The sequence below is a fragment of the Alosa sapidissima genome, chromosome 13, assembly GCF_018492685.1.
Source record: "Alosa sapidissima isolate fAloSap1 chromosome 13, fAloSap1.pri, whole genome shotgun sequence".
NCBI classification, from domain to species: domain Eukaryota; kingdom Metazoa; phylum Chordata; class Actinopteri; order Clupeiformes; family Clupeidae; genus Alosa; species Alosa sapidissima.
In genome coordinates, this window is record NC_055969.1 from 16,003,237 (window position 1) to 16,018,877 (window position 15,641).

General features: G+C 39.5%; 1 protein-coding gene across 2 annotated transcripts in view; it reads right to left on the reverse strand.

Moving 5' to 3' along the window:
* The window catches only part of ass1 (argininosuccinate synthase 1), a 51,334-nt gene extending 38,563 nt beyond the window's left edge, over positions 1-12,771 (reverse strand). Inside the window, exons 1-4 of one of the 2 annotated variants that reach the window (XM_042059726.1) lie at positions 12,617-12,771; positions 11,572-11,708; positions 7,827-7,895; positions 2,886-3,074 (exon numbers count right to left, since the gene is read on the reverse strand). In XM_042059726.1, coding sequence (XP_041915660.1) covers positions 2,886-3,074; positions 7,827-7,895; positions 11,572-11,673 — 360 coding nt within the window. In that variant the 5' untranslated portion in view covers positions 11,674-11,708; positions 12,617-12,771. Of the gene's footprint in view, positions 1-2,885; positions 3,077-7,826; positions 7,896-11,571; positions 11,709-12,616 lie in introns of those variants that run through there. The other variant, XM_042059727.1, reaches the window with a different exon arrangement.
* Between the last annotated feature and the right edge of the window lie 2,870 nt (positions 12,772-15,641).

Below are 15,641 nucleotides of genomic sequence, written 5' to 3' on the forward strand. Positions count from 1 at the left end.
AACGATCAATGTGCAAGGCATTACTATTTTTCTATTTGCTATTTTTATGTGGCATAGCTATTTTAAAACTATAATGTTACACATTGTGTGTGAAGAGGGTTGATTGAATGAGACTGAATATGTTTCAAAGTTTTTACTGCTGACAGACATTGTGACTGTATAAAGAAAACAAAGACTTTTACAGCATTGTACAAATGAAAAATATGACTATGAATATACAGTAAAACACCCCTTGGTCAGCCCCTTGAGCTGTGCACCACTGAACAAATTTCTATACATCCTGAAATTCCTGTCTGTCAGGTCACATATAAGTATATGCTAAACAGACTATGACAGTAGTTTCACATTCGCATGTAATAACACAAGCGATGAAATAAGGCCAATTTGTTTTATGGGGTAGGACTATTCAACAGGGAGCCAGTATATTGCATTTTGACCAACATGACATTAGCCATTGAAAATGTAACAAAACAGCAGACCTTTGTACAAAATCAGTTGGATGGATGTAAGAAATGTAATTTGTTCAAGATGGGGAGAAACTTCTTTAATGATGTGCACAAGTAATAGGATGATATGGAGTTTGAACAAACAGTTTTGAGAACTACCATTCTGATCTGAGAAATGCGCCAAAGCAACTTAAAAATACTGTAATTTATGGGGCTTTCCATTTGACTCGTAAATCATCGAACGCCCACCCATACAACATGTAGAATGAGTTGCTAACGCGAACGCTGGGGTTTGTAGTCTTTTTGGGAAGAACATTGATGCCACCAGTATAGTAGCTGTCTCGTTAGTGTTGCACATTGGTCTAGAACACAAGAACCACAAGAACATGTCCCTCATTCTCCCTTGTTGGGTATAGTCAATATGAATTACTAATAAAAACTTGTTTTAGTAACTCAATTTCGCCTATTTCAATTTCAACAAGAGTGGTCATGTTTCTCTCAAGCCACGAGGGGCATTAGCAGGAGGCTAGTCATGGTTATTGTTTTGTGCTACATGTAGCCTCTAGCTAACTGGCTGGAAAACAAATCGTTACATTGTATTGCACACGCAGCAAGACCGTGCAATGCATGAATTGGTGACCGGATTGAAGCAGCAATGTAATCTAGCGTGTACGAGCATTGCATCGACATTAAAAAACAACAAAGCACAAATGAAAAGAAAATACATGTCATCTTATCTCAACTATGGGCGCAGCCATGTTTGTCGTAAGGTCTTACGGCCACCTCGGGGTACCCTCTAGAACTCCTAGGTAAAGGGGGCGTGCCTGCGTGAAATGCCGCAAGAAAGCTCGGAAATTTACAATTTCCAACTCGGGCGGGTGATTTACGAGTCAAATGGAAAGCCCCACTACATCATTCAGGGCGTCTGTCTTTAAATAGTAACTTGTCTCCCCCTATTGGCCATATTGAAAACTGCATCTGCATTCCTTCAGAGGGTGCTCCTAACAGAAGTGGCACATGTGCATTCTTTGAAGGAACTCTAGAGCGTATGGCCAAATCAGTCACCCAGACATTTAAACGTATACCACTGAGCCACTGGGAGCCATCTGAGAAGACTAAACAAGGAGTCTCACGGCTTCCTGGATCAGCAGAAATAGGTCGGGAAGTTTGGAAGTCTAAAGGTTTTGGCAAGCTTCGGCGCAGTCTTTATGCACTCCATATACAATGTGCACCACTGGCATACTCATTTTTTTCAACATGTCTCAGCAAACAAAGCGAACACATGCATGCCTGCAACTAACCTTGCTCTTGGCGTGTGAATTTTCCAGAGGTTATAAGAGCAAAGTCCAAATTGTCTCCTTAATTGACTTGTGGTCATAGTTTGAATATGCTCATGATTGAAGCAGTTTTATTGATGTAAGAGCACAAGACTTGTAAATCTTGGTGCTTATTGCCATTTAGCAGCAAGCACACCGATAAGCGCTAGGAATGGGTACTTTAGGGGCAGCCGTGGCCTACTGGTTAGCACTTCGGACCTGTAACTGGAGGGTTGCCGGTTCGAACCCCGACCAGTAAGCACGGCTGAAGTGCCCTTGAGCAAGGCACCCAACCCCTCACTGCTCCCCGCGCGCCGCTGTTGATGCAGGCAGCTCACTGCGCCGGGATTAGTGTGTGCTTCACCTCACTGTGTGTACAATGTGTGCTGTGTGTGTTTCACTAATTCACTGATTGGGACCAAATTTCCCCTCACGGGATCAAAAGAGTATATATACTTATAGACTAACTGGTTGAATTACATAGATGTTTCTAAATAGGCTACTTAAAAGACAGTGTAGACTCTCAGACGTTCAATCAATGATTCAGGGATCTTATATTTTCGCACAACCTTCCAACTACTCCACACGGAACAAAATATAGCTTATTGCTGACTGTAGAATGTTTTGTCACCGACTCGGTGACCTCAAAAAACAGATTTATGTGAAAAATCACTTTTCCTTTATGGTCAACTTGTAAAGCAAGCTGCTCTTACCATGATAAAAATACAAACCTCTCCTAAATAACTAAGAGCCCTAAATTGAATGATGGGCAAAGAGTTTAACCAAAGCTAAAATAATAACAAGGCAAACTCAATTTGGTAATTTAACACCATGCGCAACACCTTAATCACAAACACTGATGAGTCAACGTAGGGGCGCTGCTGGGAGGGGGAAAGTTAGGACGATTCTAAGGACCCAGCACTGACAGGGGGCCCCTAGAGAGCCACCCCCCACCCCCATAAATACTATATATTATCGGGGGCCCCAGAATTATTGTCTGTCATAGGGCCCAAATTATCTAGCAGCGCCCCAGAGTCAACGTAATATTCCTACCTGTGCCACAAGATAAATCTATTATAAAGATAATTTGTCCGACTTTGCCCTAAATGTGCACTGCGCATACCTTCCCTGTGGCCCCATGGGAGACGTACTGGGCCCCCTCCTGGCGAGCTATCTGCACCTGCCTGCGGGCGATGCAGGGCCGCGCCACCGAGGTGCCCAGCAGGTAGCGGTCCTCGTACATGGCGTTGGCTTGGACTGATGGCCAGATGAACTCCTCCACAAACTCAGCTCGCACATCCTCAATGAACACCTGTGATGAGTCAATGAAAGAAATAGTCACATGCTGGGGACAAGGAGTCACTGAATTAAAGTTTCTTAATTAATTTTTATTCTTTTTAATAATTTTATTCTATGTACTTTAAATTGTATATACTGACTTTTATATATATTTTTTATCTTTTCTTCATCTGTTTTTTTATTTTTCATGAAATATGCTTTTTGGCTTGTATTCTGTGTTCCCTAAGTATGGATCAAGGCCTGTGCCCCCAGCATGCGACCCATATTAGTAATGGCTTTCCAAGAATGTGACTTGCTACATGATCTACCAAAGCTCTGCCTAGAACAACTTACGATCAACAGGATCTTAGCATGCATACAAATGTTGAGTCACTCCATGGAAAATCCATGGAAATGTACATATTTTAACTCAAATGTTGTATTTGTATGAGTATTTGGCACCCCCGAGTGCAACTTCTACTGGTGTTTTACACTAAATGTGCTGCTCCCTTTCTCCATTCAATATCTGTTGTTTCTGGTACATGATATTATACAGAGATGGGCAAAAATACATCAAAATATACTTTAAAATAAAATATCAAATACTCTTATTTTAAGTTTATCAAAATGAACAACAAAATACAGCAGCCACATGATATATAAAAATAAATACTGTACAAATACTGTATTTTTGTATTTCTGTGAGTATTTTTGTACTCACACAGAATGTGACCAGACGTCCTGATTTAACCGGGACAGTCCCGATTTTGTAGTAGCCTAAAGCGTCCGGAGCCTGATTTCGATAATGTGTGTGTGCGCGCGTGTGTTAGTCAATCGTAACAATCTGCATATTAATCTTTGCAGTCAACCTTACAGTGTATCTCTGTAAACATTATTGCAATGCCTCGCAATATATGCCTCGTTTTAACGGTTAGGACAATGCAGAAGAGAAAGTCATCATTCTATGGTTGACCTATGACTGAGTTTTGTTTTCAAATGTTTTCATGCATGTCTGGATAATGGGTGAGGGATGTTTAGGAGACAGACTATCGTAAATCCTCAAATTATGGCTGGGGTATTTTATTTACTTAGGCTGCGCAAAGCACAGCACCTTTATTTGAAGCAGGCTTGTATTCGAGGCAGGCCTTTATTTGTTAACTGGTGCGTTTTATTGTGAGACAAGCATTTCGTTTGGAGCAGCATACCGGTAGGCTATCAAAAGCAATAGATGTTCAGTTTGGTTTGGGATTTAATTTATGTTTGGACTGTTTGATTATATTGCTAAATGTTGGGGCTGATGGCCACTGAAATCTGTGGGGTATTTGATGGTTCACTATTAAGTTTCATGTAGTTGAAAGAGTGTCGGGATTTCCATCCGCTTATTGCGAGACCAGGCATCCGCTTACCTTCATTCACGGAACGTGCGCTGTGCTGTAATGGAAACCTTATTGTGTATAGCCAAATATGTAGGTCTACGATAGCCTAAATTGAGTTTTTTTTTTTAATTATGCATGATTTAGTTGAATAAAATTCAACTAAATCATGCATAATTAAAAAAAAAAAACTCAATTTAGGCTATCGTAGACCTACATAATTCAATGCCTCACAGCAACAATTGTGTTTAAATGTAGGCTACTGCTTCAGCCTCTGGCAAGCTCAGAAGGGGGCGGCAAGCGACTGAGCGACGTGTTGGAGACCCATGGTCAACTTTTCATTAGCAACAATATTAAACCAACCAACAATATAAAATATTAAGAAGAGCTCTTTTAGGAGTTAAATCGAAACAATGTAGGAAATTATTACCGGCCTTTATTTGTCCGAATCTGAGGCCCGGCTATAAATAGAATCCCAGCCATAATTTGAGGATTTAGGTATGCACATGTGTTTCAGGCATAGTGCAAGCACTAATCTCTGACTGAAAGTGTGCAGAACTATTGCATTTACATTATATTTAATACATTTTCCCGGGGCTGACATCCCCAAACCCACCGAAAAAATGTCTTACTTGCGATCTTACAATATCATTCCACAAGCCTAGAGCGCTCTCTCGCAGCTGTAGACGGTAATGTTTCATGTAGGGTTCATGTCAGTTAATATGAATAAACATTTAAAAACATGTTCAATTATATATATTTTCATATATAAGTCGCGCCTGACTATAAAGCCAAACTGTGTTATTAAACAACACGCATGTTGCATTTCAAATAGGAAGTGCACACTTAAAACGTCTGTTAAACAACAAACAAATGAGTGATCAACGGTTCAAATATGGCCAGGCCCACGCAGACAGCCAGGCCAGACGCGATTGATGATGATAAATCGGTAATGCCTGAAGCCTCAGATGTCCGGTCAGCTCCACTACCACCAGAGAAAAAGCAGAAGTGTCGGGCGTATCTGTCGAAATCAGTGACGTTGAAAGTGGAGTTGCGGGGGGTGCGGCCATACCAGACATTGGTCCTTCTCCATGTAGACAGACCAATGGCTACACTGGACACTGCATGCTTTCTCTGTCTATGATCTGCAGGGTTAGGGCCTCCTCGACGAGGAGATTGCTGGTCCGCAGAACCGCGGACCGAAAAGAAAAATAAACTAAACGTTTTCCAGAATAGGAAATATTTCTTAATTTAGTGTTCACTTTATCAAATAAAGAGGCATAGCATTAGAGGGTAGCGCTCATTCAATGTGTGTGCGCATCTGAGCAAAACTGTTTAACTCTTTAAGCTACATAGCCTGTCTTTAGTTTTCCTCAACTTGACTAATTAAGAAGCGATAATAGAATATTTGACCGGCATATCATCAATATGTCCGGAAAACGAAACCTCAACATTTTTTTCAAGCGGAAACTCTGATTAAAACCACATAGTGTTCAGTGTCCCGCCGGCAGGACAGTTACACCCCTCCCCCACCAACATTCTAAATCAATTGTATGCACCATATTGCTATGTAGCATAGTAATGTTAAACACCATTTGAAAGCTTTGACTCTTGGGAATCCAAAAATGACAACTTTTTTCATGTACAATCTGTATAGTGCTTTACATTCTCAGATTAATCGTATTATGTCTCAATTAAATTTGATCCAAAATGCCCCCCTCCCCCCCCCTCCGCTTTTGGTGCTACCCTGACCTCAATAAGTAGATGCAACATATTGGCTACTGAAATATTCCCATAGAACCCATAGAAATTAAATCTTCATGTTGTATTATCCAATATTAGTTGTACAGTCTATCTTATACACACTCAACCAACAAAGTAAATGCAAAAAGAGAGACTTTTTTTGTAATTATTCCATATTTTGTGTAGTCAGTCTATATCAGAACACCTGACATACAATCTAAATAGTCCACAAGAAACCTCAAAGTGTTACCTTTCATTTGAGACCAGGATTATGATTTACACAAAGGGGTTCATGTGCAGTAAGCATTTGATTGTCAGTATGCATTTGGATAAGTCTTATGGGGAGTTTCCATAGGCATTTTACAAAACGCATGAGCATACCTTGGTAAATAATGGTCTAAAGCACTCCTATTTTCATTCTATATTGATCTACATTTGCACACAGCTTCACAAGACCTGGTGCTAGGGCTCAGTTATGTTTCTAAGTGATATCAAGTGACCTAGAGGGCTGAAATGTGGTCAGTTCAGAGATGCTTGTAATCCGGCAGAAAGAAAAAACTATATTCTAGCCTCTGTAACTGTTATTTTGACTGTTTCCTACGAAAACTACAGGTTCTCAGCTTTCTACAGAGGTCCAACATTTGATGGTAGGCCCCAAAAGAGGTGGGAACAATGCCCTTGGAAATAGGCACAGTGCAATTAAAAAAAAACTTGAAATTTGTATTGAGATCCATGTGGTTTTAAGGGACATAAATATGAATTTTTCATTGTGTTGTTTTGGGTAACATGGGGCAACTTTTAGGAATGTTGCAGGCCAACCACATAACCTGTTTTATGTGTTCTATATGTTCTGATTGGATGATCATTTTAATTTGCCTCCTGATGCTTACAGCTCTAAAGAAAAAAAAATGGCCCAATATCAAAGAGACCTTGCCAGAACAATAATACTCAGGAATATTGCCCAACAACATTGCTCAGAAAGGTGTATCATCAGTTTTGGAGGAGACATAGACATTACAGTCCAAGGTGTTCCAACGTTCTACGTCAAACTTATAGGTATGGGTGAGCCACACCTATAACCATGTGGTTGATTGAGTGGGTTGGTGTGAGAGCGGTAGTGTATTGTGTGTGTGAGAAACCTACATGTTACTCTGTGAGCAACTTACTGTTAATCTTGCACTGGATCATCTTCCTGAATCTCAATATTCTGATCACATCAAGTCTGGACAAATTACTAGGTGAGCATCAGTCAGAGGCTACATTCATTGTTTTGCACTTTTATGATGTCATCACATCAAAGATATTGATTTTACCAAAAATATTTGGCAGTATTCTGAAACTATAAAAATACAAAGCCATTTTCTACAATTCAATTAAACATATTACAATTATATTTTAAATACATATTTTAAATACATGTATCATAAATACTGCCCTTCCCTGGTATTATATTCCTATAGTGGGTCTCTTCCAGGGGAACACACAACCAATATCATAACCCCAAACTCCCAACAAACAAAAATGCATTGATTTTCAGGGTACCCTATTCACGGGGAATGTTAACATTCAAATTCATATCCCGACCTTTCAAGATTTTTTTTTTTTTTATGGTGGGGGTGCACAGTCTGCTGTGGCCTTTTCCCTCTTCCTTAAGGACACGTGGCACTCACCTTTTTTGCCCCTAGACTCTCAGCTTTCTTCTGTGCAGCCTCAAAGTCCTCGTCCTGCCCAATGTTGGCCTGTTGCATGGAATAAGCACAGCAATGATTAGCTCGTTGCTAGAGAGGCACTTACTGTTTAGACCAATGCAGAGATGCTTTTTTTTCTTTGATGATTACATAACAAAGCAGTCATAACAACCTAATGCATACCAAGAGCTTGTTGTCCACTATTTATTGATTTAAGTTTATTTGTCCCAAGGGATATGAAGCACAGCCCCCTTTCCAGTTCCACAAACAAACCTTGATAAGATTATTACAAATAACGTCTGCATCTCAATGGCAAAACAAAACCCACAAACGGGTTAAAACTAGTTATTAATATGATCCGTGAATTATCCAGAGAGGATAATCAAATCAAATGAGATTTGGATCCTGTTTAATTTGGTTCCAGTTCACTGGACCGCATGTCTGGCGGGAAGAAAGGAGCCCTACACAGGAGGTCAAGGGAAAGGCTGGCAGTCTGGACTCGTTACGTAACCTCTGCTGACTGACTCACTCCCATTGAAATTCAGAGAGCGTCCAATGGTCCTTGCCTAGCGGACCTGATTGAGCAGTTAGCTAGCCACATTTTTTTAGCATTAACCAAATACTCTTCGAACTGTTACTCATTATCGCATTATCTAAATCAAAATAAATATTCCTGTCAGTACTTTGGAATAATATGAAGCCATAGCTGAAGCCAACTGAAAATACACTACTGGGTGATTCTGTGTCAAATCAGACAGAGTCCAAGAAAATGTCTGCCAAACTGTCTCAGATTTTCCTCAAAGTTTGTCTACATAATGTATAGGTCCCAAAACATCTGTAAAATGTTTTTGTTCAATTCCAATCTTTTAGATTGGTTTTAGTTATTACACTCTCAAAAATGCCTTATCTTGAAAGTCATGTTTAGGTGCTAATATCTAAAAAAATAGCATTCCTTGTTTGCCCAAATGTTGTAGGATGGATGGCAAATAAGTTCTCAGTATGACTAGGCCATTCAAAGTTTGTACTGCATGCACAAAAAAAGTAATACTGAGGGTACTATGAACTACTATAGCTGCTTTCAGACATAGGTGTAAGTCTGGATGTTCTGCGGATATCAAGCGGTTGGGCCGTAGATCTGAACAACATAACTGAACATTTGGAAATCCGAACTTAGCCGGCTCTTACACTACTCCCGTCCTAGTATTTCCGACGGACATTATGTAAATGAGCTCATGTCTGAATAAAGCGAAGAACATGCGGAGATTCTGTTCATGTGCGTGTTCAACCACGTTCAACCACGCGGAGATTCTGTTCATGTGCGTTGGTGTCGTTCATTGACAAACGTTGCAATTGCCTGATGATGGTCATCTGACCGAAACTTAGACTACAATAAAGTTACAATTGCAAATGAAGATAGTGTGCGGGAGCTTTCTACTTATTTGGATATCAGTGACAGTAAGTATCTTTCGTAGAGGTTCACAAAGTTGTACGCACTGGAGGGTCATGTGAAATGTAGAGACCATTGTCAAATCCAGCAAACATAGTCCACTATTGTAAACTTTCAAAAGCAACCATGCTCATAAAATACAGTTTTCACTGAATACATGGAGTATAATCTTTCCCATGTAGGATGCAATCAGAAAACCCTCACAGGCAGCACCACTGAGCCGAATACAAACTCATAAATGGTCAGTTGTCATTGCTAACCATTTATGAGAAGCAGGTCATCCAGAAGGCAAGGTCTATATTGGACTGTAAAAATCATCCCCTTCACTGTTCATTTGAAGCTCTTCCCTCAGGCCGGAGACTAAGAGTCCAATAGTACAAAAAACTCTTTTATTCCTAGCAGTGTTTCCCATACATTGACTTATTTGTGGCGGCCCACCACAATATCAACACTGGCCACCACACAATGATTTTCCAGGTTGTACTAAATTGTGCTTAAATCTGGTTAGCATCATAACCCACACTGTGCTAATTTGTTAAAAACTGTTGCATTCAAGTTAATTCTGCAAACCAACCACCACAAATGGAATTCAATGCTCTGGGAAACACTGCCTAGTGCAATATGCCTGCTAAATTTGCACAATTTTGCTTTATTGCACATAAACTATTCTGATGACCATCTGTCAGAAACATAGATTGATAAGACAGCTTCCTAACTTTCTTAACTTATATATTAACTTGTGTCTTTTTTCCCCCATCTTGTGTCTTTGTGTATCTTGTGCTATTTATGTGTACCTGACTGCGAGACAAGTTTCTCTTTGGGACAATAAAGTTTACTGAACTGAACTGAAACTAAAAATAAACGTTATGATCTCAATACACAAGCTGTCTTATGTCTTCAGTAAAGCATTCATTATGCCTTCTAGTAGCAAACTGGTTAAAGTAGGTGAATTAATACAACATATTACATAAAGTGCATGTTTTGGCTCCATGAGATGTTATGATGTACAGTACACAACAACATGTAATAACATGCTAATAATTCTGACTCAACATTCCAGATTCCTCAAAGCTACTGATATTCCTAGCGTAGCATTCCAGAGATATTACTTCCCTTTTGTTTTCCCTGGGGCCCAACCCTCCACCAGGTTTTTCATTGTGATCTCCCACAACTGTGCTCAATATAATCCTCAGTCACAACTCAATTTGAGGCCTGACGTGCCACTGGGATTAATGCAATACAAATCTTTCAAGAGGGAGAAAGGAACCTCTCTCATTGTGCCTTTCATCACTCTCTTTATCCAATCACAAAGTAGTATACCATCACATCCCCACATGGGCTCCACTTGAATGTAAATATGATCAAGCATTGGCATGGTCATGGCAACCATTCTAAACCCATTGATATTACACAAAAATATCACCTTGATCAAATTACTGAAAAATAAAAATGACAAAAGAATAATTTTACAGACTCCAGGAAGAGCAAAACTAGAGTAAAAATATGCTTTCAAGCACTTTAGACTATAGTTTAGGGGAGGGGGACTAAGGTAAGGTAACAATAATTAACCTATATGAAAATGGTTACACCCAAAACTGGCAGTAGGTTGCATTTTGATGCCAATCCTACCCCACCCCCTTTTCATTTGCCATACTATGTTCAGAGCAGACAGAGGGGGTAAAGTGCACTGCAAGCAGATTCCACCACCAAGCCAAACTCAGGTCAGGAGTTCGTCAAGCCCAGCACAAGCAGTTAATCTCCCCCTTTCCACGTCCGCCTGACCACACAATACCCACCTGTCACCTTCACTACATGTCATGAAGTTGCCTAACCTTTCTGCTTCAGTGGAAGACATAAAAGTCGTAGCCTCTGATAATGTTTATTTCAGCTACATTTGTTTGTGCCAATTAAGCATGGTATGTATCAATCATATCACTTTTGACATTGAAGGCTAAGCTATTGATGGAAAACGTGTGTGTGGAAAAAATGCAACTCTAACACTGAAAGCTGTGAGTCAGAAAATGTAAGGTCTGAGAACTACAGTTATGGGTCCAGATTCCAGATGATGTATGGCTACCCCAGTCTAAATTTAATTTCTCGTGACACTGAAGAGAAACGTGTGGCATTAAAAGGAAGAATCCTGAGCTTTTCTTTATAGTATAATTTCTATATACTAGCACTTTAAAAAAACAAACTGCCATTGCTCTTTATATTTTAGGCATCTTATAGATTCTTAAATCTAAATTGTACCTATTGTAATTGTTTATGTAGTGGTCATACCAAGTAAGCGATTACATCATAGCCTTGCTCCTTGAGCCACACAAGGATACAAGATGTGTCCAGTCCTCCACTGTATGCTAAGACCACGGTTCCTTTAGACATCTTTTTCTATTGTGGTCTTTGCCACGGAGCTCAACCTGAAATGCAAGAGAACAGATACCTCTGGGTTTTCAATCACAACATCGCACAGTTCAACTGAAAATCATATTCTATTTTGGTGGCACTTGAAAAGCAATGATAATCTTATTATTTTGCATCTAGGCTAAAACTTCCATATTGATGCAAGTAACAAGCTGCAAGTTATGTTAACTTTTAGTTGTGTGCTTGTTTACATTTTTGCAGTAGAAAAAAAAACAGCGATCAGAAAATGGACATTTCAGTGACAGAAAATTAAGCTCCCGCACACGGTTTTCAGTTGCAATTGTAACTTTTAATTTGCAACGTCAGGTAGGCCTAATTGCCTGATGATGGTCATCTGACCGAGACTTAGGCTACAATAAAGTTACAATAAAGTAATTAGTAGGGCTTGTTTGATTCGTTTGACGTTAGCATCATTTTAGGGGACAATGAAATTAAAATAAATATTCTGAGAATAATATGCGGTGTTGTGTGAAGCAACATCGATCACTGCCAATGAGTAACGTTGACGTTAGTTAATGTTTTGTAGTAGTAACGTTAATGTTAACGGGAACAGATTCTGAGTAACTAACGTTAATGTTAACATAAATTGTACTCCGCCATCATCACGTTTATACCAATTTTTTTGTTTTTGTCTCAGAGAAATTGATCAGTCTGTGAAAGAAGCCTGAATGGTAGCGACTGGGCAAAAGTAATCAGTTGTGTTAACTTAAAGGCTACACGTTGCCTCATTAAAGTTTACTCAATCATTCGGTAACATTAACGTTAGCTGCTTCATCTGCTATTTTAGTTAGCACCTCAAAGGCGATATGTACAAACGATATGCACCATTTCTGTGCATTCCCCCGATAAGAACATGTACGTGTCAAACACAAATGATTACCAGTACTCATAAATATCTACTTACAGATTTATGAAGCAAAAGCTTTGGTTTCGGGTTTCCCTTTTACTGTCTATGGGGTTTCCTTTCTGACTGTGTTGTCTGTCTTTTGGTCCGCGTGGGAAACAGAATGGATGACGTTTTTAGGCAAGCTTGCCGTAGGAACGCCGACCAATGACAATGTGCCTAATGAATTTAGGGGGGCGTATCAACAGGTGGTAGGTCAGCTAAAGAAGGGATTTGATTTATTGATTGGTCCAGCTACAGGAGGAACTATTTTACCGGTAAATTGTTTTTTTTAACAGCAAATATAATATATTTTATATACTGATTCAATTCAATATTAAATATGCTGATTCAGCTTCAGACAGACAGTATCCTTTCGGCCAACAGCGAACGTGTGGTTGAGCCCCCCACCCCTTACAGCTGGAGTTTTGAGTAGCCTAAAGTAGCCTAGGCTAAAGCATAGAAATGCACACCATGGAACAAGACACGTTGACAAGGACAAATTCTATTAAACAGGCCATTATGGAAAAGAAAGTGAACATCCTAAACAAAAACCACACACACACATACAATTACATGCTATTATATATTATTACTAAACATTGTGAATGGCAATACACCATTGGAAGTCTAAATGAGGTAGTAAGCCTACTTGATATGCCAACTGCCACCTATTAGCAATAGCTAGGTGATATTGTAATATTGATAGCTTTTCTCACATTTTTCTGTGTTTAATGCTGGATCTCAGTGTTGGTATGTTGAACAGGACAAGGTTATGTATGGCAGAGTGATACAAGTGATGCACTGGAGTGAGTAACCTATAGCCATGAGCAGAACATGAAGTAAAGTTGTGTTGGAATTCCATTCTAGTAGGCCTATTCATTATTGTCGTCCATTAATATTTCATGGCGGCAGATTGCCTATGAGAACAACATAAAATCTCTGCTTGTTGCTGCTGCTGGAATAACGCATGAGCAAAGTGGGCACATGCCCAGGGCCCTAATGCTCCAGGAGGGCCCTGGAAAATTTGAAATATTGAAATTAATTACCATCGTATGGTGTGAAAAATCTGCTTTTTATATAATTTCAAATGATGCATGTGTCTGTTTAGTATTCATATTTTGTATTACCTACTACACTACATTCCATCTGTATTTAGCGGGGCAGCGAAGCATAAAAATGTATCACTTTGTAGTGAGGTAGAAAAACTCACAAAAGGGAGTCTGATCATATTTAGAATTGTAGGCGCCTTGGGTTTTGACCCCTGACAATGGCTGACAAAATGTGGGTTTTGTTAAGTGAAAAGGGAGTGAAAGCACAAACTAACAACTAATACAGTTATATATTTTACCATAAATCTATGTTATTCTTCTTCACACACTCAACAAGTAGCCTGGATACCAGACTCTCTGACTTCGCAGAGAGTCTGGCCTAGATCCATTGGCAAACGTTATTTCCTGGTTAGTGGATGCTTGTCTGAAGTTTGAAATCATTGGAGTTAAATCACTAACGTTTGGTAACCGTATGTTAACCACACATGTTGACACAACGATAACGATAGGCTTGCAACTTAAACGTAATCGCTCTCAGGAACGCCCTCTGTTCGCTGGTTGGTTCGGAGACAAGTTGCCGAAGTAAACGAAGTGAACGAGAGCTATTCCAGACGGAGTACTGTAGGGAAAAGAAATCGAGCAGACGTACGTAGGCAGGCAGAGGCCAGGCTAATAAACAAGGTCCTTAAATATTTAAATAAGTAAAAATAAAGCCTGTCATGCAAGGCTCCAACCTCCACACCTGGAGCACTTTTGGGGTTATGTGTCACTTCAGCAGGGTCAGGAGAAGTTAGGCTCGAACTGGCAACCTTCTGACTGCTAGACGTTTCCTCTACCTCCCGAGCCACTGCCACCCTGCATGTTCATGTAGTGTGATCAGATTGTGCGTAGTAACAATTAAAAATCATTCAATAATTTACATTTAGATTTAGTCATTTAGCTGATGCTTTTATCCAAAGCAACTGACAGAACTTTTAGTGAAACACATTATAATTAATAGGCCAAAATCATATGAGTGTTTTTTTTTTACAGTGTCTGTGCCTGAGGTTTCTAATTCAAGTCCAGTGCAGAACTGAACAAGATAAGCATGTAGCTATGTAAGTTCCTGTGACAAATTTGATGTGCCTAAATATCTTCAAACTCAAGTATGCTGGACATAGAATTGTTATTTATAGATGAGATGACCTCCCCACTGTGGAATGGGGGGGAGATAAGAGATGCTACAAGGGAATTCAAACACACCCAACACCTGACCATCTATTGATGTCATTGTGTCATTGAGATATGTGTAATTTTTCTCTGTTAAGGATTGGCATTGTAAGAATATACAGTATACCCAGTCTGAGAACATCAGATTCAGCATAATCTCACATATGGTGATCTTATCAAAATAACAAAATAGGCATTAGAAGCCAAATCCATTTACATTTAGAGCGTAGGAGGTACTTCGAGGAGGTATTACATTTTATCGTGACTCGAAGAGCTGTAAACAGTGTTGTAAGGCGACGAGATGGTGGCAAACTTTTTTAAAACACAGAAAGACTTAAATCAATGAACACATCTACTTATTTCCCTTTTTTCTCTTCTGTTTTCAGTGCATAAGGCATTCAGTGGAGCAGCACCTTAATAGTACAGCGGGTAACCATGAAAATTGTTCTATAACTATATATAACTATAATTCTACTATACTTAGGTTATACCATGAGGTTTATTTTCAGATTGGGAGGGAAGTCAAATTTGACCTCTGAGGCCCGGGAGAGGTCAAATCCAAGATGGCCGCCAATAATATTCAAAAGTGCCTCACGTTGGAACCAAACACAGTAGAAAAACACTTAAGGTGTCATTTCCCACTAACTTTTGGGTGCCTATTCTGTATCTGATAACTTTGAAACCACCAGAGTTCAAGAAAATGCATTTATGTAAAGGTCAAGGTAAACAAAACATCAAAATATTAATTTTTTTATGTATCCCAATTCATTTCTTTGTTGTCGCTG